This window comes from Cetorhinus maximus, unplaced genomic scaffold (genome assembly GCF_964194155.1).
Source record: "Cetorhinus maximus unplaced genomic scaffold, sCetMax3.hap1.1 HAP1_SCAFFOLD_1030, whole genome shotgun sequence".
Classification (NCBI taxonomy): domain Eukaryota; kingdom Metazoa; phylum Chordata; class Chondrichthyes; order Lamniformes; family Cetorhinidae; genus Cetorhinus; species Cetorhinus maximus.
Window position 1 is genome coordinate 47501 of NW_027596972.1, and position 25000 is coordinate 72500.

General features: G+C 50.1%; 2 protein-coding genes across 2 annotated transcripts in view; both read left to right on the forward strand.

Moving 5' to 3' along the window:
• LOC144675586 (uncharacterized) overlaps positions 1 to 21999 on the forward strand; it is a 59935-nt gene extending 37936 nt beyond the window's left edge. The window contains exons 7-10 of the mRNA XM_078536246.1: positions 6043 to 6348; positions 14998 to 15300; positions 19685 to 19981; positions 21974 to 21999. Coding sequence (XP_078392372.1) covers positions 6043 to 6348; positions 14998 to 15300; positions 19685 to 19981; positions 21974 to 21999 — 932 coding nt within the window. The remainder of the gene's footprint in view (positions 1 to 6042; positions 6349 to 14997; positions 15301 to 19684; positions 19982 to 21973) is intronic.
• A 2633-nt stretch (positions 22000 to 24632) lies between these two features.
• LOC144675587 (uncharacterized) overlaps positions 24633 to 25000 on the forward strand; it is a 20327-nt gene continuing 19959 nt past the window's right edge. The window contains exon 1 of the mRNA XM_078536247.1: positions 24633 to 24944. Coding sequence (XP_078392373.1) covers positions 24635 to 24944 — 310 coding nt within the window. The 5' untranslated portion in view covers positions 24633 to 24634. The remainder of the gene's footprint in view (positions 24945 to 25000) is intronic.

The following is a 25000-nucleotide window of genomic DNA, read 5'->3' on the forward strand; positions in this document are numbered from 1 at the left end:
ATACATAGACACACACATACACACACGCACATACATACATAGGCACACACTCACTCAGACACACACACATAGACACGCACATACATACATAGACACACACTTACTCACAGGCACACAATCACAGAAACGCAGACACACATAAACACACAGACACACATATGCACACACGGACACACACACACATGCAGATGGACAGACACGCACACATGTAAATATGCACACTTTCTCTCTCTCTCTCACACACAAAAACACACACACAGAGACAAAGGCGCTCACACACACACACACACACACACACACATGCACGTATGCACACAATCTCACACACACACACAATCTCACACACAAACTCACACACACACACTTTCACTAACACACACAAAAGCACAATTACACACACTCACAGAAACACACGTGCACAGGCACACATATATATACACACACACACCCGCACATTCTCACACAGAGACACACATACAGAAACATTGACAGACACACAAACAAACACATATCAACATCCTTGGGGTTACCATTGACCAGAACCAGAGCTGGACCAGCCATATAAATACTGTGGATACAAGAACAGGCCAGAGGCTTGGAATTCTGCAGTGAGTCACTCACCTCCTGACTCCCCAAAGCCTGTCCACCATCTACAAGGCACAAGTCAGGAGTGTGATGGAATACTCTCCACTTGCCTGGATGAGTGCAGCTCCCACAACACTCAAGAAGCTCGACACTGTCCAGGACAAAGCAGCCCCGCTTGATCGGCACCCCATCCACAAACATCCACTCCCTCCCACCACCGACAGACAGTAGCAGCAGTATGTGTACCATCTACAAGATGCACTGCAGCAACTCACCGAGGCTCCTTAGACAGCACCTTCCAAACCCATGACCACTACCGTCTAGAAGGACAAGGGCAGCAGACACATGGGAACACCACCACCTGGAAGTTCCCCTCCAAGCCACTCACCATCCTGACTTGGAAATATGTCGGCCGTTCCTTCACTGTCGCTTGGGTTAAAATGCTGTAACTCCATCCTAATAGCATGAGGGGAGGTGATGGTGTAGTGGCTTTGTCGCTGGACTAATGATCCAGAACCCGGGGGTAATGCTTTAGGGTCCCGTGTTCCAATCCCGCCACGGCAAATAGTGGCATTTGAATTCGACAATAATCTGGAATTAAAAGTCTAATGATGACCATGAAACCATTGTTGTAAAAACCCAGATGGTTCACTAATGCCCTCCAGGGAAGGGAATCTGCCCTATATGTAACTACAGGACCACAGCAATGTGGTTGACTGTGAAATGGCCAACAAGCCATTCAGTTGTGACAAGGGAACAAAACTGGACAGGATCAGAATCACACAGAGTGCAGAAGAGGCCCTTCGGCCCTTCGAGTCTGCACCGACACGTGAGAAACACCTGAACTACCGACCTAATCCCATTGACCAGCACTTGGCCCCATAGCCTTGAATGTTTATGATGTGCCAAGTGTTCATCCAGGTACTTTTTAAAGGATGTGAGGCTAACCCGCCTCCACCACCCTCCCAGGCAGCGCATTCCAGACCCTCACCACCCTCTGGGTCAAAAAAGTTTTTCCTCACATCCCCCCTAAACCTCCTGCCCCTCACCTTGAACTTATGCCCCCTTGTGACTGACCCTTCAACTAAGGGGAACAGCTGCTCCCTATCCACCCTGTCCATGCCCCTCATAATCTTGTACACCTCGATCAGGTCGCCCCTCAGTCTTCTCTGCTCCAACGGAAACAACCCAAGTCTATCCAACCTCTCTTCATCACTTAAACATTTCATCCCAGGCAACATCCTGGTGAATCTCCTCTGCACCCCCTCCAGTGCCATTACATCCTTCCTATAATGTGGCGACCAGAACTGCACCCAGTACTCCAGCTGTGGCTTCACCGAGGTTCTATACAACTCCAACATGACCTCCCTACTTTTGTAATCTATGCCTCGATTGATAAAGGCAAGTGTCCCATATGCCTTTTCCACTACCGCACTAACATGCCCCTCCGCCTTCAGAGACCTATGGACACACACGCCAAGGTCCCTTTGTTCCTGTGAACTTCCTAGTGTCATGCCGTTCATTGAATACGGCCTTGACAGGCTACCCAGCATCGATCTAGGCACCAGAAATGACAACGGAAATCTCAGCAATGTCGACCCTGCAAAAGTCTTCCTTACTAACACCGGCAAGCTAGTGCCAAAATTGGGAGAGCTGTCTCACAGATAACTCAAGCAGCAGCGTGGCCTAACCAAACTCATGGAATCAGATCTGACAGATAACGTCCCAGACCCTACCGTCAGTGTCCCTGGGTATGTCCTGTCCCACCAGCAGAACCGACCCAGCAGAGGTGGCGACACAGTGGTATACAGTCGGATGGGAGTTGCCCTGGGAGTCCTGAAGATTAACTCCGGACCCTATGAAGTCTCACCATCAGGTCAAACATGGGCAAGGAAACCTCCTGCTGATGACCACGTACCGCCCTCCCTCAGTTGATGAATCAGTGCTCCTCTCCATGTTGAACACCACTTGGAGGAAGCACTGAGGGTGGAAAGGGTGCAGAATGTCCTCTGGGTGGGGGACTTCAATGTCTAACACCAAGAGTGGCTCGGTAGCACAGCTACTGACCAAGCTGGCCGAGTCCTAAATGACATAACAGCTAGACCGGGTCTGCGGCAGGTGGTGAGGGAACCAACAAGAGGGGAAAACATACTTGACCTCATCCTCACCAACCTGCCTGCCGCAGATGCATCTGTCCATGACAGTATGGGCAGGAGTGACCACCACACAGTCGTTGCGGAGACAAAGTCCCGTCTTCACATTGGGGACACCCTCCATCGTGTTGTGTGGCACTACCACCGTGCTGAATGGGATAGATTTCGTAAACAGGACCATCAACTCAAGACTGGGCATCCATGAGGTGCTGTGGGCCATCAGCAGCAGCAGAATTGTACTCAAAGATAATCTGTAACCTCATGGCCCGGCATATCCCCCACTCTACCGTTACCATCAAGCCAGGGGATCAACCCTGATTCAATGAAGAGTGCAGGAGGGCATGCCAGGAGCAACACCAGGCATGCCTAAAAATGAGATGTCAACCTGGTGAAGCTATAAAACAGGACTACTTGCATGCCAAACAGCATAAGCAGCAAGTGATAGACAAAACTAAGCGACCCCCATAACCAACAGATCAGATTTAAGCTCTGCAGTCCTGCCACATCCAGTCGTGAATGGTGATGGACAATTAAACAACTCATTGGAGGAGGAGGCTCCACAAATATCCCCATCCTCAATGATGGAGGAGCCCACACAAAGATATAGATGAAGCATTTGCTACAATCTGCAACCAGGAGTGCCGAGTGGATGATCCATCTCAGCCTCCTCCGGAGGTCCCCAGCATCGCGGATGCCAGTATTCAACCAATTTGATTCACTCCACGTGATATCAAGAAACAGCTGAAGGCACTGGATACTGCAAAGGCTATGGGCCCTGACAATATTCCGGCAATAGTTCTGAAGACTTGTGCTCCAGAACTTGCCGCGCCCCTAGCCAAGCTGTTCCAGAACAATTACAATGCTGGCATCCACAGAGCTATGTGTAAAATTGCCCGGGTATGTCCTGTACACAAAAAGCAGGACAATTCCAACCCTGCCAATTACCGTCCCATCAGCCTACCCTCCATCATCAATAAAGTAATGGAAGGGATTATCAACAGTGCTATCAAGCAACACTTGCTTAGCAAGACCCTGCTCACTGACGCCCAGTTTGGGTTCTGCCAGGGCCACTCAGCTCCTGATTTCATTGCAGCCTTGGTCCAAACATGGACAAAAGATCTGACCTCCCTAGGTGAGGTGAGGATGTCTGTCTTTGATATCCAGGCCGCATTTGACAGAGTGTGGCATCAAGGAGCCTTGGCAAAAGTGGAGTCAATGGGACTCAGGGGGAAAACTCTCCTCTGGTTAGTCATAGCTAGCACAAAGGAAGATGGTTGTGGTTGTTGGAAGTCAGTCATCTCAGCTCTGGGACATCACTGCAGGAGTTCCTCAGGGTAGTGTCCTCGGCCCAACCACCTTCAGCTGCTTCATCAATGACCTTCCTTCCATCATAAGGTGAGAAGTGGGGATGTTCGCTGATGATTGCACATTGTTCAGCACCATTCGCGACTCCTCAGATACTGAAGCTGTCCATGTCCAAATGCAGCAAGACCTGGACAATATCCAGGCTTGGGCTGACAAGTGGCAAGTAATATTCGCGCCACACAAGTGCCAGGCAATGACCATCTCCAACAAGAGAGAATCCAACCATCGCCCCTTGACATTCAATGGCATTACTGAACTACCACTATCAACATCCTGATGGTTACCATTGACCAGAAACTGAACTGGACCAGCCATATAAATGCAATGGCTACAAGAGCAGGTCAGAGGCTAGGAATCCTGCAGAGAGTAACTCACCTCCTGATGCCACAAAGCCTATTCGCCATCTACAAGGCACAAGTCAGGAGTGTGATGGAATACTCTCCACTTGCCTGGATGAGTGCAGCTCCCACAACACTCGAGAAGCTCGACACCATCCAGGACAAAGCAGCCCCGCTTGATTGGCACCCCATCCACAAACATTCACTCCCCCCACCACCGACGCACAGTGGCAGCAGTGTGTGTACCATCTACAAGATGCACTGCAGCAACTCGCCAAGGCTCCTTCGACAGCATCTTCCAAACCCACGGCCGCTACTACCTAGAAGGACAAGGGCATCAAAGAAATGGGAACACCACCACCTGGAAGTTCCCCCTCTGAGCCACTCACCGTCCTGACCTGGAAATGTATCGGCCGTTCCTTCACTGTCGCTGGAACTCCCTCCCACCCCTAACTGTGGGTGTACCTACACCACATGGACTGCAGCGGTTTAAGAAATCAGCTGGCGAACACCTTCTCAAGGGGCAATTAGGGATAGGCAATAAATACTGGTCTATCGAGCAGCGCCCACATCCTATGAACGAATGAAAAAAAAATCATTAAATACTGCCCTCTTTACCTGGCTACTGTTTTGCATTTACCTGGGAGAGGGAAGAATTGTGGTAATGTGAAATGTATGTTAAAGCCTCCAATTATACCTGACATTCACTTCCCTGGCATTCAGTGCAGCGGAATAGCAGTCCTGGTGCACAGAAGTCGGAGAATGTGAATTGATGTTAGTTTACACATGGTCGATTGTGTCAATGAGCAATTATGCCTATTATGCATTTTCCCTGAATTTCGGTTGCATTGCTTTTGGGTTAAATGAAAAGCTGGCGAAATTCATATCAGGCGTTTCCTGCTGGGAATCAAAACCAAAATGGACCTCAGGTCTTCCCTTTACATTTTATGACTGGCTTCCCCTCACCTCCACGCCTCTCTCCCCCCCACCCCCCCAACCCCGCAAGCCTCTCTCCAGGCAGTTGAAGCCCTTCTCCTCCTCCTTTATCCAGTACCGTTAAGGAGAGTGAGCAAGGCCACTGGAAACCGACCTGTTCGGGCTCACCGCTCTCCTCCCACTCAACCCAGTGCCCCAGCGATCCCCTATTTGTACTCCTGTCGTGAAACAAAAATTGAACAAAAACGATGTGTAAGACGGCGGGTGGTGGGGGGCGGTGGGGGTGGTGAGACGGTGGGTGGGGGGACCACGGGGGTCGAGGCAGAGGCAGCCCCCAGTTGGACATTGCGCCAGTTGTTTGCACCCATGACCCCAGGGTATTAACCCGGGCCTCCGGATTGTGGGTCCGACGACAACGCTGCAGTGCTGCCTTCTCCCCGTTCCCAATTCAATTGGGAAATGTGGAAGGAAACAGAGAACCTGCACAGCTGCAGCGAAAGTGGTCACACCTCAGCCACATGCCTCGGCCCGTTGAAAGATAGGGAGGGCCTGAACAACCTCGTTCTCTGGCGTCTCATTCCCACGGTGACCTGATTTTCGCCGCCTCCTTGTTTCATCCAATCTCCCTCCCCCACCCCCCTCCCCGTCTCGTTTTTCGCCTTCAGACCAGCCGACCAAGCCGCACATCCAGCTGTTCCGCACATCTGGCAAGTATTCCATCGGCGAGTACGTGAGCATCAGGTGCACCGCCTCCTCCATCTTCAGCGGGGCCATCTTCCTGCTGCTCAAGGTCGACGGGGAGACCCCCGTGGCCTACCAGGCCGTGCCAACGGCAGGATTCTCGATGACCTTCTCCATCGCCAACCTCACCTACGCCGACAACGGGTATTACCTCTGCCTCTACCAGCTCAAGAGGTCGGGAAAACTGTACAACTCCTCGGAGAGTGAGCGTGTCAAAGTGACCGTGACAGGTAAGGCTGGTCAACCCTTTCAGGGCTCAGATGACGGGCTGGCAGAAGAGTTTCGGCTCCTCCCCCTGAAGGGAAATAAGAACACGTAGAGAAAGGGGGGAGTGGCAGGTGGAGCAAAAGAGAAGGCCGGGGATAGGTTAGAGGCCCAGGGTAGATTGAATGTTAAAGCTGGCACCGAGCACGGGGCAAAGAAAGCGGTAATGAGAGCATGAAAGGCTAAAGCTTTTGGTCCGGAGTGGATGTTAATAGCAGAATAACGGTCAGCCCTGTCTGAAAGCGAAATAGCAGAATGTGTAAAGAGCTGAATGAAGGTCAGCACTGGTCCAGTGTAGGTGTTAATAGCAGAATAAAGGTCAGCACTGTCTGAAAGCGAAATAGCAGAATGTGTAAAAAGCTGATGAAGGACAGAGCTGGTCCAGAGTAGGTGTTAATAGCAGAATGAAGGTCAGCACTGTCTGAAAGCGAAATAGCAGAATGTGTAAAGAGCTGAATGAAGGCCAGAGCTGGTCCAGAGTAGGTGTTAATAGCAGATTGAAGGTCAGCACTGTCTGAAATGAAAAAAAAAATACTTGAGAACAAGATACGGACTGACACTTTTGAGAAAAAATATCACTTTGTTCAGTGTTTATCTTTGCAATGATACAATTCAGAAAAATAAACACATTATAAAGAGGACAAAGAAAACATCTTTAGTGGGTGCAAGAGGGACACGGGAGATCTCGATCTCTGCCCTGCCATTTGGAAATGGCCCCTGTAAAAGTTGGTTCCGAGGGTTAATTCGAAACCCTCATCAGACATTAGTTGCATCCCTGGAGTTTGCATTTACTGCGGCTGTCAAGGAGCATGCACTGCACCACGCAGGCCAAGCTTGGGGGCAGGAACTCGGAGTGAGTGACGGTACCGAAGTGAGAATGTCACTGAATTGGAAACCTGGGGCCCTGGGATCGAATCCCATCACAGTTGGTGGGTGGTGGAATCTGAATTCGATCAAAATCACTGGCATCTACCTGGCCGAGTGGGAAAGTTGCCCTGTGTACCAAAAGCAGGGTAAATCCAACCTAGCCAATTACCACACCATTGGTCTACCCTCGATTATCAGTGAAGCAATGGAAGGGGCTATCAAGCAGCACTTGCTTAGCAATAACCTGCTCACTGATGCCCAGTTTGGGTTCTGCCAGGGCCACTCAGCTCCTGACCTCGTTACAGCCTTGGTTCAAGCATAGGAGCTGAACTCCTGAGGTGAGGTGAGGGTGACCGCCCTTGACATCAAGGCAGCATTTGACCAAGTGTGGCATCAAGGAGCCCTAGCAAAACTGGAGTCAATAGGAATCACGGGCAAAACTCTCCGCTGGTTGGAGTCATAGCAAGCACAAAGGAAGATGGTTGTGGTGGTTGGAGGTCTGTTATCTCAGCTGCAGGAGTCCCTAAGGGCAGTGTCCTAGACCCAACCACCTTCAGCTGCTCCATCAATGACCTTCCTTCCATCGTAAGGTCAGAAGTGGGGAATGTTCGCTGATGGTTGCACAATGTTCAGCACCATTCGCGACTCCTCAGATACTGAAGCAGCCCATGTCCAAATGCAGCAAGACCTGAACAGTATCCAGGCTTGGGCTGACAAGGCAAGTGACATTTGTGACACACAGTGACCATCTCCAACAAGAGAGAACCCAACCATCGCCCCTTGATGTTCAATGGCACCCCCCATTATCAACATCCTTGGAGTTCCCACTGACCAGAAACTGAACTGGGATCAGCCAAAAAAATACTGCGACTACAAGAGCAGGTCAGATGCTAGGAACCCTGTGGTGAGTAACTCACCCCCTGACTCCCCAAAGCCTGTCCACCATCTACAAGGCACAAGTCAGGAGGGTGATGGAATACTCCCCACTTGCCTGGATGAGTTCAGCTCCCACAACACTCAAGAAGCTGGACATTGTCCTGGAAAAATCACCCTGCTTTATTGGCCACACATTCACAGTAGCAGCAGTGTGTGTACCATCTACAAGTTGCACTGCAGCAACTCACCAAGGCTCCTTAGGCAGCACCTTCCAAACCCACAATCACTACCACCTATAAAGACAAGAACAGAAGATAGATGTGAACACCTACACCTGGAAATTCCACACCAATTCACTCAACATCCTGACTTGGAAATATATTGGCCGTTCCTTCACTGTCACTGGGTCAAAATCCTGGAACACCCTCCCTAACAGCACTGTGGGTGTACCTACACCACAGGGACAAAATCCTGGAACTCCCTCCCTAACAGCACTGTGGGTGTACCTACACCACAGGGACAAAATCCTGGAACTCCCTCCCTAACGGCACTGTGGGTGTACCTACACCACAGGGGACAAAATCCTGGAACTCCCTCCCTAACAGCACTGTGGGTGTACCTACGCCACATGGACAAAATCCTGGAACTCCCTCCCTAACAGCGCTGTGGGTGTACCTACACCACAGGGACAAAACCCTGGAACTCCCTCCGTAACAGCACTGTGGGTGTACCTACACCACAGGGACAAAATCCTGGAACTCCCTCACTAACAGCACTGTGGGTGTACCTACACCACATGGACAAAATCCTGGAACTCCCTAACAGCACTGTGGGTTTACCTACACCACATGGACAAAATCCTGGAACTCCCTCCCTAACAGCGCTGTGGGTGTACCTACACCACAGGGACTGCAGTGGTTCAAGAAGGCAGCTCACCCACCACCTTCTTAAGGGCATCGAGCGATGGGCAATGAATACTGGCCCAGCCAGAGAAACCCACATCTCGTGAATAAATTTTTAAAAATCAGGAACTTCATGTCTTATTAATGACCGGTGGGGGGGAAATCCATCTAGTTCACCAATCCTCTTTAGGGAAATAAATCTTCTGTTCTTTATGTGGTCTAACCTCCCTATGACTCCAGACACTCAGCAATATGGTTGGCTCTACACTCCCTGGAACCTGCACCATGTGGATTGTGCGGGTGTACCCACACTACGCGGACTGCAGCGGTTCTAGAAGACAGTTGGCCACCAGCCTCTCCAGGGTCAATTAGAGATGGGCAGTTAATGCTGCACCTTGCCAGCAATGCCCACATCCCACGATTGAATGATACAAGGACCAGCTGTTGGTACACTGCTGCCACTCTCTGCCACCTCCGCAGCATCCACCTTGTTAATTTGACTTGAGGCTAGCAGATTGCCCGCATCAAGTTTCTGACAGTGCGCGTTCATCAAATAATGAGTCTTGCATGACAATTTTGACTGTTCCTCATTGACGATTGTCTCCGCTGAGCATTATGGTAAGTAAAAAGTCAGCTTGGGCAGAATTGCATTGGCAGGCAATTAAACGCATTGCCTCACTGTCCAGTCCCACGTACTGTGTGGGAATGCACTTTGGGAAAGGAAGGACTGGCAAACTGGAGCTCATTTCTCCTTGGTGAAAGAAATAAAGGATGGCTGACCGAGCTGAGGTCTTTAAAACTACGAAAGGCTTTAATAGGGTGGGCGCTCTTCATTAACTGGACCGTTAATGTAAGATAGCTACCGAAAATCCAACCGGGAAGTCGGGATGAACTTCCTTTACCCAAATGATGGTGAGAACACTGAGCTTTGTTGCCTGAGGGAGAGTTCGAGGTGAATCCTACAGATGCATTTGAGGGGAAGCTAAACAAACAGACAAAGGCACTGGGCACACGTTTGCAGTAGACAGGGAGTGAGGCCTGGTGATGTGGGATTTAGGTGGGGAGGCCCGAATGGAGCATAAACACTTGGGCACGATCGAGGCTTGGGTGGGTACCACAGGGGCTTGGCACCTTTGTTGGCACCTTTAGTCGTACTTAAATTTCATTTTTGTTAGTCTTCTTTCAGAGTTTCTCTTTGTTTTCGCAGTTTCCCTTTAAGGGGCTGCCATTTAATTTGCCCCCTTGTTTTATTAATTGAGTTTAATTGTTTTTTTACCCCCGAAAATAGTATAAACACTAGCAGGCGCTGCTTTGGTGTTGCATGTATAAAGTTATGAGGGGGCGTATTTAGGGTAGACAGGGACTTTTCCCCTTGATAGAGGGATCAATAATCAGGGGGCATAGATTTAAGGTAAGGGGCAGGAGGTTTAGAGGGGATGTGAGGAAGAATTTTTTTCACCCAGAGGGTGGTGGGAATCTGGAACTCACTGCCTGTAAGGGTGGTAGAGGCAGAAACCCTCATAACATTTAAGAAGTATTTGATTGTGTACTTGTGATGCCTTGGCATATAAGGCTATGGGCCTAGTGCTGGCAAATGGGATTAGAATAGACCATAAGACATAGGAGCTGAAATTAGGCCATTCGGCCCATCGAGTCTGCTCCGCCATTCAATCATGGCTGATAATTTTCTCAACCCCATTCTCCCGCCTTCTCCCCATAACCTTTGATCCCCTTACCAATCAAGAACCTATCTATCTCGCTCTTAAATACACTCAATGACCTGGCCTCCACAGCCTTCTGTGGCAATGAATTCCATAGATTCATCACCCTCTGGCTAAAGAAGTTTCTCCTCATCTCTGTTCTAAAAGGTCTTCCCTTTACTCTGAGGCTGTGCCCTCGGGTCCTAGTCTCTCCTACTAATGGAAACATCTTCCCCACGTCCACTCTATCCAGGCCTTTCAGTATTCTGTAAGTTTCAATCAGATCCCCTCCCTCATCCTTCTAAACTCCATCGAGTATAGACCCAGAGTCCTCAAACGTTCCTCATATGTTAAGCCTTTCATTCCTGGGATTGTTCTCGTGAACCTCCTCTGGACCCTCTCCAGGGGCCAGCACTAGTTAGGTACTTGTTTGACCGGCGCAGACTAGATGGGCCGAAGGGCCTTTTCCTGTGCTCTATCACTCTATCACTCTATGCCAAATGTGGTGTTATATGGAATCCTCTGCAACCCACAGAGTTGGCTGTTAGGCTAAGGGTTCCAACGCTGAGGTTCCTCCCCACCCAGTCCCCCCCCGCAATCACCCTACTTCTTCCACATTTCGTGCTGTTTGCCCTCACCCTCGCTTGCAAACCCCTCCGTGGTCTCACCTCCCCCCCATCCCCAATTCTGAAGTCTCCTCCAACCCCACAACCCTTTGATCTGCCCTGCTGTCACCCAGTTCCACCCTCCTTGAGCATCAGCGACAATCATTAGGAAGGCAAATGGGATGCTGGTTCCCTTACTGAAAGGGCGGTGGTGGAGAGTGGGGTAGAAATGTAGGGAAGGGCTTGCTACAACGATACAGGGCATTCGTGAGTCTGCGTATCATTAATATCTCCTCACTGAAGGAAGGGTATACTTGTAGCGGAGGCAGTTGAGGTGCATTGTTGGCCTACTGTTAATGCACTAGGCTAATGCAGGTTCAAATCCCTCCCGGAACTCCTCCTGCCTTTTTTACCCGTGTCGGAGGCTACTTAACCCGACGCGTCTGTGGAAGATGCCAGCTCCCAATGTGGCCCCCTCCTCTGCATTGCCGGGGGAGACTAAACGCAGACTGGGTGCCTGCTTTGCGGAACGCCTTCGGTCTGTCCGCAAGCATGACCCAAACCTCCCTGACGCTTCCCATTTTAACACTCCCACCCTGCTCTCATGCCCACATGTCCGTCCTTGGCTTGCTGCATTGTTCCAGTGAAGCCCAACGCAAACTGGAGGAACAGCACCTCATCTTCCGACCGGGCGCTTTACAGCCCTCCGGACTGAATATTGAGTCCAACAACTTCAGACCATGAACTCTCTCCTCCGTCTCGATCGCACCCTTTTGAAATCCATTTTTTAACGTTGAATTTAAATTTAAATTTATTTTTATGCGTTATTTATTGATTGATTCGTTCAGTTTTTTTTGATCCTTTACCCCCAGTCACCACACCCCACCCTCCAAAAAGGGCCATCTATCACTTGTTCCTATGTTGTGATCTCACTGAACGCTGACCCTTCTGCTATTCAGACATTCCGCTATTGTACCTTTATGCCACCATCAACACCTTCTTTAGACTTTAACGCTATCATTAACACTCCCTTCGTCTTGCGTCCAAGACATCTTTGTCGATCTCTCCTGAGATCACACCTATAGCCGACCTTCCACCTTGTTCCCCCTGCTCCACCCCCAGTATAAAATGCATCAAGTGTCTACTGCTGTCCAGCTCTGAAGGAGGGCCATACGGAGATGAAACGTTAAGCCTGTTTCTCTCTGTGTAGACGCAGGATGGGGTGGGATCGGACCAGCTGCGGACTACGCACCGCCTCTGTCCTTACGTCCTCTTGCGGCCAATTGAGTTAGCTCAGCAGGAGCTGCGTGGGATGGGCAGAGACGATCTGACTGTGGCCATTTTGGGGAACTTCTCACCCGCCGGGGCCCCCCCCCTTCAGAACCCTTCTGGAAGGGTCCCGCCACTTTGTAGCATCACAGGTGTGCGATATGAACACCAGGGCTAAGGAAATGGTTGGGGGCAAAACGAGTGGGACCTGAGCGACCGCGCCGAACACACAGTGCTTGATATTTAGTGCAGTCAGCGCTATCTAATTCTACGTCAGACAGATGTTCCACCCAGTGAGTTCCTGTTGTGACTTGCCAAGATGATCCCGCTTTCGGTCTAACGATGTTGACACGAACGTATGAATTAGGAGCGGGAGTAGACCACTCGGCCCCTCCAACCTGCTCGCCCATCCAATAAGACCATGCCTGATTTAATTGTAACCTCAACCCCACATTCCTGCCTCTCCCTGATTAGCCCTTCACCCCTCCTTGTTTACCAAGAATCGATCTTGCCTTAAAAATATTCAAAAACTCTACTTCCACCGGCCTTTTGAGGAAGAGGGTGCCAAAGACTCATGAACCCCAGAGAGAAGAAAACATCACAAGTTGCAATGCACTTAATATGACTGGACCGATAAAGTTCAGCTTCGTAAATGTGCAATGGATGTAAGAAATATCAAATGGAGTTTTGAGGCAGAGTCTTTGAATGTTTTTAAGGCCGAGGTAGATCGATTCTTGATTAACAAGGGGGGGGTGAAAGGTTATCGGAGGGTGGGGGGGGAGGCCGGAATGTGGGGTCGAGGTTACAATCAGATCAGGCATGATCTAATTGAATGGGGGAGCAGACTCGAGGGGCCGAATGGCCTACCCCTGTTCCTCATTCGTATATTTGTATGCTGTTCAGTTTTGGCGTCTAAGTTCCGAAGAAGAGTCATATTGGACTCGAAACGTTAACTCTTTGTCTGTCTTCACAGATGCTCCCAGACCTGCTGAGTTTTTACGACACTTTCTGTTATTTTTATCTAGAACTCCGAATGTGGTTTTATGTTACAAAGTAAGAGGTGACGCCTGAGCCTTTGGCCAGAGTTGTCCTCACTGGAGTTTAGAAGAATAAGAGGCGTCTTGATGGATGCATATAGGACCCTCAGGGGATTTGACAGGGTGGATGTGGAGAGGATGTTTCCCCTTGTGGGAGAATCTAAACCTAAACATAGAATCTAGACCTTAGGTCACCACATTATAGGAAGGATGTGATGGCACTGGAGGGGGTGCAGAGGAGATTCACCAGGATGTTGCCTGGGATGAAACATTTGAGTTATGAGGAGATGTTGGATAGACTTGGGTTGTTTCCGTTGGAGCAGAGAAGACTGAGGGGCGACCTGATCGAGTTGTACAAGATCATGAGGGGCATGGGCAGGGTGGATAGGGAGCAGCTGTTCCCCTTACTTGAAAGGTCAGTCACAGGTGGACATAAGGTCAAGGTGAAGGGCAGGAGGTTTAGGGGGTGGGGTGTGAGGAAAAACTTTTTTTACCCAGAGGGTGGTGAGGGTCTGGAATGCGCTGCCTGGGAGGGTGGTGGAGGCGGGTTAGCCTCACATCCTTTAAAAAGTACCTGGATGAGCACTTGGCACGTCATGACATTCAAGGTGATGGGGCCAAGTGCTGGTCAATGGGATTAGGTAGGTAGGTCAGGGCGTTTCTCACAGTGTCGGTGCAGACTCGATGGGCCGAAGGGCCTCTTCTGCACTGTGTGTGTGATTCTGTGATGGACGTCACTGTTTGTAAATATGGGTTCGTCCATTTAAATGGAGACGAGGAGAATTTCCTTCTCTCAAAGGTTGGTGAGCCTTTGGAACTCTCTTCCCCAAAAGGCATTGGGAATAGGGTCTTTAAATATGTTTAAGGCCGAGCGTGATAGATTCTGGTTAAGCAAGGGGGGTTGGGTGAAAGGTTATTGGGGGGGTCGGCCGGAATGTGGGGCTGAGGTTACAATCAAATTGGCCGTCAGCTTATTGAATGGCGGGGCAGGCTTGAGGGGCCGAGTGGCCTCCTCCTGTTCCTGCTTCATATGTTCGGACAGCGCGGGATTGAAACAGGTAACCTTTGCTCTGTATATTTCTGAATGGGGAGGAAACTCATCCTGGCTAAGAATGGAGAACAGGCCGTGTTGCATTCGTTGCTTGGTCCAATCCCCCGCCCGGTCACCGTCCAATCAACATGCCCGCGGAGCTGAAATCGAGCGGGATTTAGAGTAGGCGATGTAAAGGTGACCCGGGGCGAATTTCTAGATCCAATGATGCCCCCCTGCACCCAACCCCGGCCAAAACGGTTTGACCCGGGCCTCTGGAGCAAAGCGATTCACCCGTGATCACTCTCTCTTTCTTTCCCCCGCCTCAGATGTCCTGTTGCGGCCCTCGATTTCGGTGTTGCGGACGTCCGGCATGTTCGTCCAAGGCGAGGCCGTCAACTTCCGCTGCTCGTCGGCCAGCGTCTTCGCGGTGATCACCTTCTACCTCTACAAAGTGGGCGAGTCGGGACCGGTGGCCTCGGTGGGGCCGACGTCAGCCTCCAGCGCCATCCTGACCATCCACAACATCAGCATGCACCAGGAAGGCTACTTCACTTGCATGTTCAAAGTGCTGATCAACCACAAGATGCACTCGTCCACTCACAGTGACCGGGTCCAGGTCGCCATCACAAGTGAGTCGCCGATTTTCACCCCCCCCTCCACTTTCTGGTTTCGAGGTCGCTCCACATGAGTGACTGAGGCAAAGAGGCAGAGGGCAACGTATCTAAAAGTAAAAATAAAAAACTGCGGACGCCGGAAATCCAAAACAGAAACAGAAACACCTGGAAAAACTCAGCAGGTCCGGCAGCATCGGCGGAGAGGGGAGCACAGTTGACGTTTCGAGTCCTCGTGACCCTTCAACAGAACTAAGTAAAATTAGGAAAGGGGTGAAATATAAAAGCTGGTTTAAGGTGGGGGGTTTGTTGGGACAAATAGCCAGTGATAGGTGGAGATAACCAAAATCTGTCACAGATAAAAGCACAAAGAGGTGTTGAAGGTGGTGATATTATCTAGAGGAATGTGCTAATTAAGAGTAGAAGACAGGACAGATAAGGTGCAGATGGCTCTAGTGGGGGGTGGGGAATACTAAAAGGTAGAAATAAACAATGGTGGAAATACATTTAAAAATAATGGAAATAGGTGGGAAAAGAAAAAATCTATATAAATTATTGGGCTGAATATTGAGTTCAACAATTTTAGATCTTGAACTCTCTCCTCCATCCCCACCCACTTCCCGTTTCTTCCCCCTCCTTTTTGTTTTTTCCAATAATTTATATAGATTTGTCTTTTCCCACCTATTTCCATTATTTTTAAATGTATTTGCACCCATTGTTTATCTCTACCTTTTAGTATTCCCCCACCCCCCACTAGAGCCATCTGCACCTTATCTGCCCTGTCTGCTACTCTTAATTAGCACATTCCTCTAGATAATATCACCACCTTCAACACCTCTATGTTCTTTTGTCTATGACAGATTTTGGTTATCTCCACCTATCACTGGTTGCTTGTCCCAACAAACCCCACCCCCCCCAACTCATCCCCTTAAACCAGCTTATATTTCACCCCTTTCCTAAGTTTACTTAGTTCTGTTGAAGGGTCATGAGGACTCGAAACGTCAACTGTGCTCTTCTCCGCCGATGCTGCCAGACCTGCCGAGTTTTTCCGGGTATTTCTGTTTCTGTTTCAGCGATGGATCTGAGTTTGCTGATGAGGCCAAGCTAGGGTGGGAAGGTAAGCTGCGGGGAGGAGACTGAGAGGCTGCAAGTCGGGCGAGTGGGCAAAAGGTGACTGATGGGAATGTAACGCAGCGGAGTGCAAGGCTGTTTACTTTGGCCGTGAGACTGAAAGAAAACAGAAATTTTTTCTTTATCTAAAAAGGTGAGGGAATTGTAAGTGTTGATGATCAAAGGGTGTGTTTGTCGAAGGAACGCGGAAAGTTAGCATGCAGGCGTAGCAAGTAAGGAGGAAGGCAAATGGCATGTTGGCCTTTATTGCAATGGGATTGGAGTACAAGAATGAAGAAGCCTTGCTACTGTTGTACAGTGTTTTTGGTGAGACCCCATCTGGAATATGGTGCGCAGTTCTGGTCTCCGTGTTAAATGAAGGATGTACTTGCACTGGAGCTGGTGCAGTGAAGGGTTCACTAAATTGGTCCCTGGGACGAGAGGCTGAGTAAATTGGGTTTATATTAGAACCATAGAACCATAGAACACTACAGCACAGAAAAACAGGCCATTCGGCCCTTCTAGTCTGTGCCGAAATATTATTCCGCTAGTCCCATTGACCTGCACCCAGTCCATAACCCTCCAGACCTCTCCCATCCATGTATCGATCCAATTTATTCTTAAAACTTAAGAGTGAGCCCACATTTACCATGTCAGATGGTAGCTCGTTCCACACTCTCACCACTCTCTGAGTGAAGAAGTTCCCCCTAATGTTCCCCTTAAACCTTTCCCCTTTCACCCTAAAGCCGTGTCCTCTCATGTTTATCTCTCCTAATCTAAGTGGAAAGAGCCTACTCGCATTTACTCTGTCTACACCCCTCACCATTTTGTAAACTTCTATCAAATCTCCCCTCATCCTTCTACGCTCCAAGGAATGAAGTCCTAACCTGTTTAATCTTTCCCTGTAACTCAACTCCTGAAGACCCGGCAACATCCTAGTAAATCTTCTCCGCACTCTCTCGATCTTACTGATATCCTTCCTGTAGTTAGGCGACCAGAACTGCACACAATACTCCAAAGTTGGCCTCACCAATGTCTTATACAACCTCACCATAACATCCCAACTCCTATACTCAATAATTTGATTTATGAAGGCCAGTATGCCAAAAGCATTCTTTACAACCTTGTCTACCTGTGATGCCACTTTCCGGGAATTATGTATCTGAACTCCCAGATCCCTTTGTTCCTCCGCACTCCTCAGTGCCCTACCATTTACTGTGTATGTCCTACCTTGGTTTGTCCTTCCAAAATGTAACACCTCACACTTTTCCGCATTAAATTCCATCTGCCATTTTCTGGCCCATTTTTCCAGTTGGTCCAGATCCCTCTGGAGATATTCTCTGGAGTTTAGAAGAATGGGAGGCGATCTCATTGAGACCTGCAGGATTGTGAAGGGGTTTCCCAGTGTGGGCGCCGAGGGGTCGATTCCGCTGGTCGGGGGGAATCTAAAACACGGGGGCACAATGTCGGGATAAGGGGGCCGATCATTTAGGACTGAGATGAGAAGGAATGCCTTCACTCGAAGGGTTGGGAATCTAGCCCAGAGGATTGTGAATGCTCCATCGTTGAGGGCCGGGATGGACAGATTTTTGGCCTCTCCGTTAATGGTGGGATATGGGGAGCGAGCAGGAAAATGGAGTGGAATCCCAAGTTTAGCTGTGAGCACATTGAATGGCAGAGCAGGCTCGATGGGCCGAATGGTCTACTCCAATCCCTGTTTCTTATGCCCTTGCGTCCCCCTGAAATAGATACTTAAACGTGCATACGTCACACGATGGTCACCATAGCCTTAGGGAAACAAGGGAGATTTACCACAATGGTAGCCTCTGTATGGGAATCTGGTTGTGTGGAGCCACTGGGGGTTGCTTTAGACCAGGGAACGTTCAACTAAGGTTGGTAGCTTGGCGCCAAGAATGAGCAACATGAAAGAGAATAGAGAACTCATGCATGTTCTCCTCAGAACAAAGAAGGTTATGTGGAGATTTCATTGCGTTGATCAAAATTATCAGGGGCTTTAATAGACTAGGGGTGGGGGTAGGCGTGAAAGTGTGGGGGCGGAAGGTGGGACAGGTTTCCTGGCCAATAACAAAAGGATACACAGTTAAGATAAGATAATTGAGGTTTAGATGCAGGTTCAGAAGTCAGGAGTCAAGTTCATGGTGCAGCTCATTTATACATGCTAGAAGCAACGTACATTTATACTCAGGGACCCGGTCGCTTCAGACAAAAGGAATATGGTCAAACCTTATGCCTTTGGTTGAAGCCGGGAACCTGGGGAGCCTACAGTGCTCCGTTGCTGTCTCCATGGCAACGCGTCGAACAACCCAATTCAGCCGGCCCGCCAAACGGCACCCGTTTGTCCCGTCGCCAACATCGCAGTGACGCTTGGAGACTTGGCGCTCGGGTGTTTTCCCTGATGAGCGTCAGGCGTGAATCTTTGACGAGGCTGTCTCTCGTTTCGGCGTCAGTCCTGTTCTGCGCTGCGAGCGACTGAGACATACGATAAACGTCAGATAAGGCGAGATGCAACAATGGGGCAGGCGCTCGTGTAGTTACGAGCCACGATATTTGAAGACATCCATGTGTTCCTCCTCGTGAGGTGATGTTGAGCCCCTCCTACATTCGCTCATACACTCCTGCCTTACAGACCTTGCAATTCTTTATTCTTAAGAGGGCAACAAACTTACGAGGATATATACATTTTAAAAAGGTATTCATAAAATTTACAACATACGTTTGCAGAAAACAGCTTAGCGTCTGATACAAAGGGTTCCCTGAAGACTTTGAAGATGAGATTCAATTCTCTTAGATACTGCCGAATCTCAGACATGTACATCTTCTCTCAATCATAGTAAGTTTGTTCGTCAGTGGTAATGGCTTCCTCTTCCATGACACCCAAACCTTCCTCATCTTGATGGAACATATCCATTAGTACCTTATTGGCACACATGGCCTCTTTAATGTCTTGTTGGGTGATTTCGTAGTGTCGTATGTTTCGTACACCTCTCATGCTTTGCAAGATGGTGGTTCTGCTTGCAGAGGTGCAGGATTATATTCTGCATGGCCCTACCTCCTCCCTGAGCTTAACTCACCACCACCCCACCTCCCCCCCCCCAACACCAATCGCCCCCCTCCCCCACCACCTTCCCACTGTAGAAATCAGGATTCTGGCTCCCCAGGAAGGGGCAACCTTGTCCGTCAATGCACAGCGGGGGTAAGAGATGCCAAAAGATTGGGTTGACTTGCGTTCAGGCCTTGCGTTCACAAGAGTTGCCTCCCTTTTATCTTTCAGGCAAGGCAGAACGACCCACGATATCCAGGAACACCGAGTTTCATCTGTACCCCCAGGGGCAGCTACTCACCCTGCTCTGCACAGCCCCGAAAGCCTACCGGACCCGCAATTTCCAGCTGTACCAGAATGGGCTGGAGATAAGCACCAGGTTGACCGTGCGCGACTCAGTTGCGGAGTTCACCATGGTGAACACGACGATGGCCAATCAGGGAGACTACACTTGCGCGTACCGGACAACCATCGCCGGGCGGGAGTACAACTCCACCCAGAGCGAATCCCTCGCGATCGCTATTTCAGGTAGGCAGCCGAAGTCCTGCGCAAAGAAAATCGAGACTCGAAACGAGCACATCCCACATGGTGGCAGCGTCGGGCCGATCGGTGTCAATCTGCTCTCGAACAACGATCCAATTTTTCATTGAAGAGCAAAAAAGAATTGCGGACGCTGGAAATCCGAAACAAAAACAAAAACAAAAAAATAACCTGGAAAAGCTCAGCAGGTCTGGCAGTATCGGCGGAGAGGGAGCACCGTTGACGTTTCGAGTCCTCACGACCCTTCAACAGAACTAAGTAAAAATAGAAGAGAGGTGAAATATAAGCTGGTTTAAGTCGGGGGGGGGTGGGTGGGACAGGTAGAGCTGGATAGAGGGCCAGTGATAGGTGGAGATAACCAAAAGATGTCACAGACAAAAGGGCAAAGAGGTGTTGAAGGTGGTGATATTATCTAAGGAATGTGCTAATTAAGGGTAGAAAGCAGGACGAGCAAGGTGCAGAGAGCCCTAGTGGGGGTGGGGGTGGGGTGCAGGAATCGATAAAGGCTAATTGTTTTATCTCTACCTTTTAGCCTATTTTGATTCCTTCACCCCACCCCGTCCCCGCTAGGGCTATCTGCACCTTGCCCGTCCTGCTTTCTACCCTTAATTAGCACATTCCTTTAGATAATATCACCACCTTCAACACCTCTTTGTCCTTTTGTCTGTGACATCTTTTGGTTAATCTCCACCTATCACTGGCCCTCTATCCAGCTCTACTTGTCCCACCCTCCCCTTAAACCAGCTTATATTTCACTTCTCTTCTAATTTGACTTAGTTCTGTTGAAGGGTCTTTCGGACTTGCTCCTCTCCGCCGATGCTGCCAAACCTGCTGAGTTTTTCCAGGTATTTTTGTTTTTATTTTTGTTTCGAGTTGAAATCGGATTGGATTGGAGGACATTTTGAAAAATGCAGCCCCTTGATATGAAGTTAGCAGGATCGGTGTCCAATAAATGAGCAATTTCAGACTTTGGATACGTGTAGAGAGTGGCCAATATCAGATCTGACCATGCACATCTTCCCCTTCGATCAGACAATATTAAACAGAGGACCCAATTCTAAAAGGGGTACCAGGGTCAGAGGGACCTAAAATACATCATTGAAGACGGCAAGGGCAGGTTAAGAAAATCTCTTGTAAAGCATAGAGTACCCTAAGCTTTATTATTAGAGTACAGGAGCAAGGAGGTGATGTTGAATTTGCATCAGACACTAGTTCAGCCTCAGCTGGGGTATTGCGTCCAGTTCTGAGTACCGCTCTTTAGGAAGGTTGTGAAGGCTTTGGAGAGTGCAGAGAAGATTCACGGGAATGGTCCCCGGGATGAGGGACTTGGGTGACGTGGATATATTGGGGAAGGCGGGACTGTCTTCCTTGGAGAAGAGAAGATTGCCAGGAGATTCGATAGGGGTGCTCAAAATCGCGAGGGGGCCTGGACAGGGTAGAAGAGGGTGAACCTGTTCCCATTGGTCGTGGCGGGGGGGGGGAGAGGAGATCAAGAAGGAGAGGGCACGGATTGAAGGGGATCCGGCGGAAGAAGCAACAGCGACCTGGGGAGAAACAGCCTCAGGCATTGGGAGGAGTTCCGGATCTGGAACGCGCTGCCTGAGAAGGCCCAGGGGAGGCAGGTTCAATCGAGGCTTTGAAAAGGGAAGGAAACTGTGGTCTGAAAACGAAGTGTGTGCAGGGTTACAGGGAGAAGGCAGAGGTGGGGCGGGGTGGGGCGGGGTGGGTGGTGAGTTGCTCGGTTGAAGAGCCAGTACAGACAGGATGTGCCGAATAGCCTCCTTCCGTGCTGTGATCATCCTGTAATTCTGCTTGACCCTGCAGTTGAGCTCAGCCAAACAGGGACTTGGAAATGTGGATGGTACAATAGTGGTGGCTTGTATTAGGTAGACAGTAGCTGCCCAACATTCAGCTCGATTTACATCAATGAAATTGTACAGTGGACGGTAAGACGCTGGTAATATCCGCTCCTTTCTCCAGGCGGGGACTATACCAGGCGCCAGTAGCGCGATCACCTGTTACTTTGCTCCAGCCACAAGATGAATATGCCAGGATTTTGACCCCGTGACAGTGAAGGAACGGCGGATATATTACCAAGTCAGGATAGCGAGCGACTCGGAGGGGAACTTCCAGGTGTGAGGCTGACAGGGTTAATTCTTCGAGAAGTTGCTATCAGTTGAATAGGTCAGAGGCTGGGAATCCTGCGGCGGAGAGTAACTCAACCTCCTGACTCCCCCAAAGCCTGTCCACCATCGACAAGGCACAAGTCAGGAATGTGATGGAATACTCCCCACTTGCCTGGATGTGTGCAGCTCCCACAACACTCGAGAAGCTCGACACCGTCCAGGGAAAAGCAGCCTCGCTTGATCGGCACCCCATCCACAAACAATCACTCCCTCCACCTCCGACGCACAGTGGCAGCAGTGTGTGTACCATCTACAAGATGCACTGCAGGAACTCACCAAGGCTCCTTCCACAGCACCTTCCAAACCCACAACCACTACCGTCTAAAAGGACAAGGGAAAAGATAGATGGGAACACCACCACCTGGAAGTTCCCCTCCCAGTCACTCACCATCCTGACTTCGAAATATATCGGCCGTTCCTTCAGTGTCACTGGGTCAAAATCCTGGAACTCCCTCCCTAACAGCACTGTGGGTGTACCTACACCACAGGGACAAAATCCTGGAACTCCCTCCCTAACAGCACTGTGGGTGTAACTACACCACAGGGACAAAATCCTGGAACTCCCTCCCTAACAGCACTGTGGGTGTACCTACACCACAGGGACAAAATCCTGGAACTCCCTCCCTAACAGCACTGTGGGTGTACCTACACCACAGGGACAAAATCCTGGAACTCCCTCCCTAACAGCACTGTGGGTGTACCGACACCACAGGGACAAAATCCTGGAACTCCCTCCCTAACAGCACTGTGGGTGTACCGACACCACAGGGACAAAATCCTGGAACTCCCTCCCTAACAGCACTGTGGGTGTACCTACACCACAGGGAACTGCAGAGGCTCAAGAAGGCGGCTCACTACCGCCTTCTCAAGGGGCCAAAAGGGATGGGCAATAAATGCTGGCGTCAGCTTGTGATGCTCACACCCCATGAATGAATTAAGATAAAAAAACCACCTTCTCGAGGGCAATTAGGGATGGGCAATAAATGCTGGCCTAACCAGCGATGCCAACAGCCCACGAATGAATTTTTAAAAAAAACCTTTGTAAGGGGGCAATTAGGGATGGATAGTAAAAGCTGGCCTAGGTAGAGACCCTCACATCGCATCAAAGAATAACTAAGGAAGCTTCTGATGGGCAATTAGGGATGGATAATAAATGCTGACCTAGCAAGCTGTTCACAGGCTAGGGATATAACTGTATTACCGAGGGTGCAGAGGAGATTGGCATGAATGTTGGCAGGACTGGGAAATTGTAGCTAAGCAGAGAGATTGGGCAGGGTGAGGTTGTTCTGCCTGGAGCAGAGGAGTAGGAAAGGAGATTTGATTGAGATGTACAAAATTGTGAGGGGCCTGGCCGGAGGGCTTACTAACTTCAGCAGGGAGGTCAGTGCCCAGGGGGTGTAGAATTACAGCGCTTGGTATTAAAGGCGAGAGAGGAGATGAGGTAAAAGTCTTTCAACCCAAGAGGGTCGCAGGGTCCGGGTGAGCAAATGCTAAGGTTAACTTGCAGGTTGAGTCGGTAGTTAGGAAGGCAAATGCAACGTTGGCACTTATTGCGAGAGGACTAGAATATAAAAGCAGGGATGTGCTGCAGAGGCTTTATAAGGCTCTGGTCAGACCACATTTAGAATATTGTGAGCAATTTTGGGCCCCGTATCTCAGGAAGGATGTGCTGGCCCTGGAGAGGGGTCCAGAGGAGGTTCACGAGAACGATCCCAGGAATGAAAGGCTTAACATACGAGGAACGTTTGAGGACTCTGGGTCTATACTCGATGGAGTTTAGAAGGATGAGGGGGGATCTGATTGAAACTTACAGAATACTGAAAGGCCTGGATAGAGTGGGACGCGGGGAAGATGTTTCCATTAGTAGGAGAGACTAGGACCCGAGGGCACAGCCTCAGAGTAAAGGGAAGACCTTTTAGAACAGAGATGAGGAGAAACTTCTTTAGCCAGAGAGTGGTGAATCTATGGAATTCATTGCCACAGAAAGCTGTGGAGGCCAGGTCATTGAGTGTATTTAAGACCGAGATAGATAGGTTCTTGATTGGTAAGGGGGATCAAAGGTTATGGGGAGAAGGCGGGAGAATGGGGGTTGAGAAACTTATCAGCCGTGATTGAATGGCGGGGCAGACTCGATGGGCCGAATGGCCTAATTTCTGCTCCTGTGGCCTTATGGGCTCATCCATAAGGTGCCACTCGCCGTCCTTGACTTGGGAAGAGGATGTCGGCCGTTCCTTCGCTGTGGCCGGGTCAAGCCCCCTAGCCGGAGGGCCTCGGAGGGAGTTGGGCTAAGCGAGGCGAGGCTCGCCTCTTGACCGGCGTAGGCCCGATCCTGTGCCGCGGTCTCCCTGTCGCCCAACGGAAGGAGAAAAGGGGAACCAAAGGGAATAAGTGAAACAATAAATAAGCCGATGTGCCTCACGGTTGTTATTTTAACCCCCTCCCCCCCGCAGAAAGGATGCAGCTCCAGCTGGTGAACGGGAGCAACCCCTGCGAAGGTCGAGTAGAGATCTCCTTCGGTGACAGCTGGGGCACTATCTGTGACGACCAGTGGGGGCTGCACGACGCCAAGGTGGTGTGCAGCAGCCTGGGCTGTGGGGCAGCCCTGTCCGCGCCCTCCCACGCCCGCTTTGGCCGAGGCACGGGCCCCATCTGGCTGGACGACGTGGCGTGCCGGGGAGACGAGACGGTCCTGTGGTACTGCAGCTCCCGGCTCTGGGGCTCCCACAACTGCCACCACGGGGAGGACGCCGGGGTCGTCTGCACCGGTAAGTCCCACGCCGATCGGGGGGCCTGGCGCTCAGGCTGGGGTATTCCTGCTCCA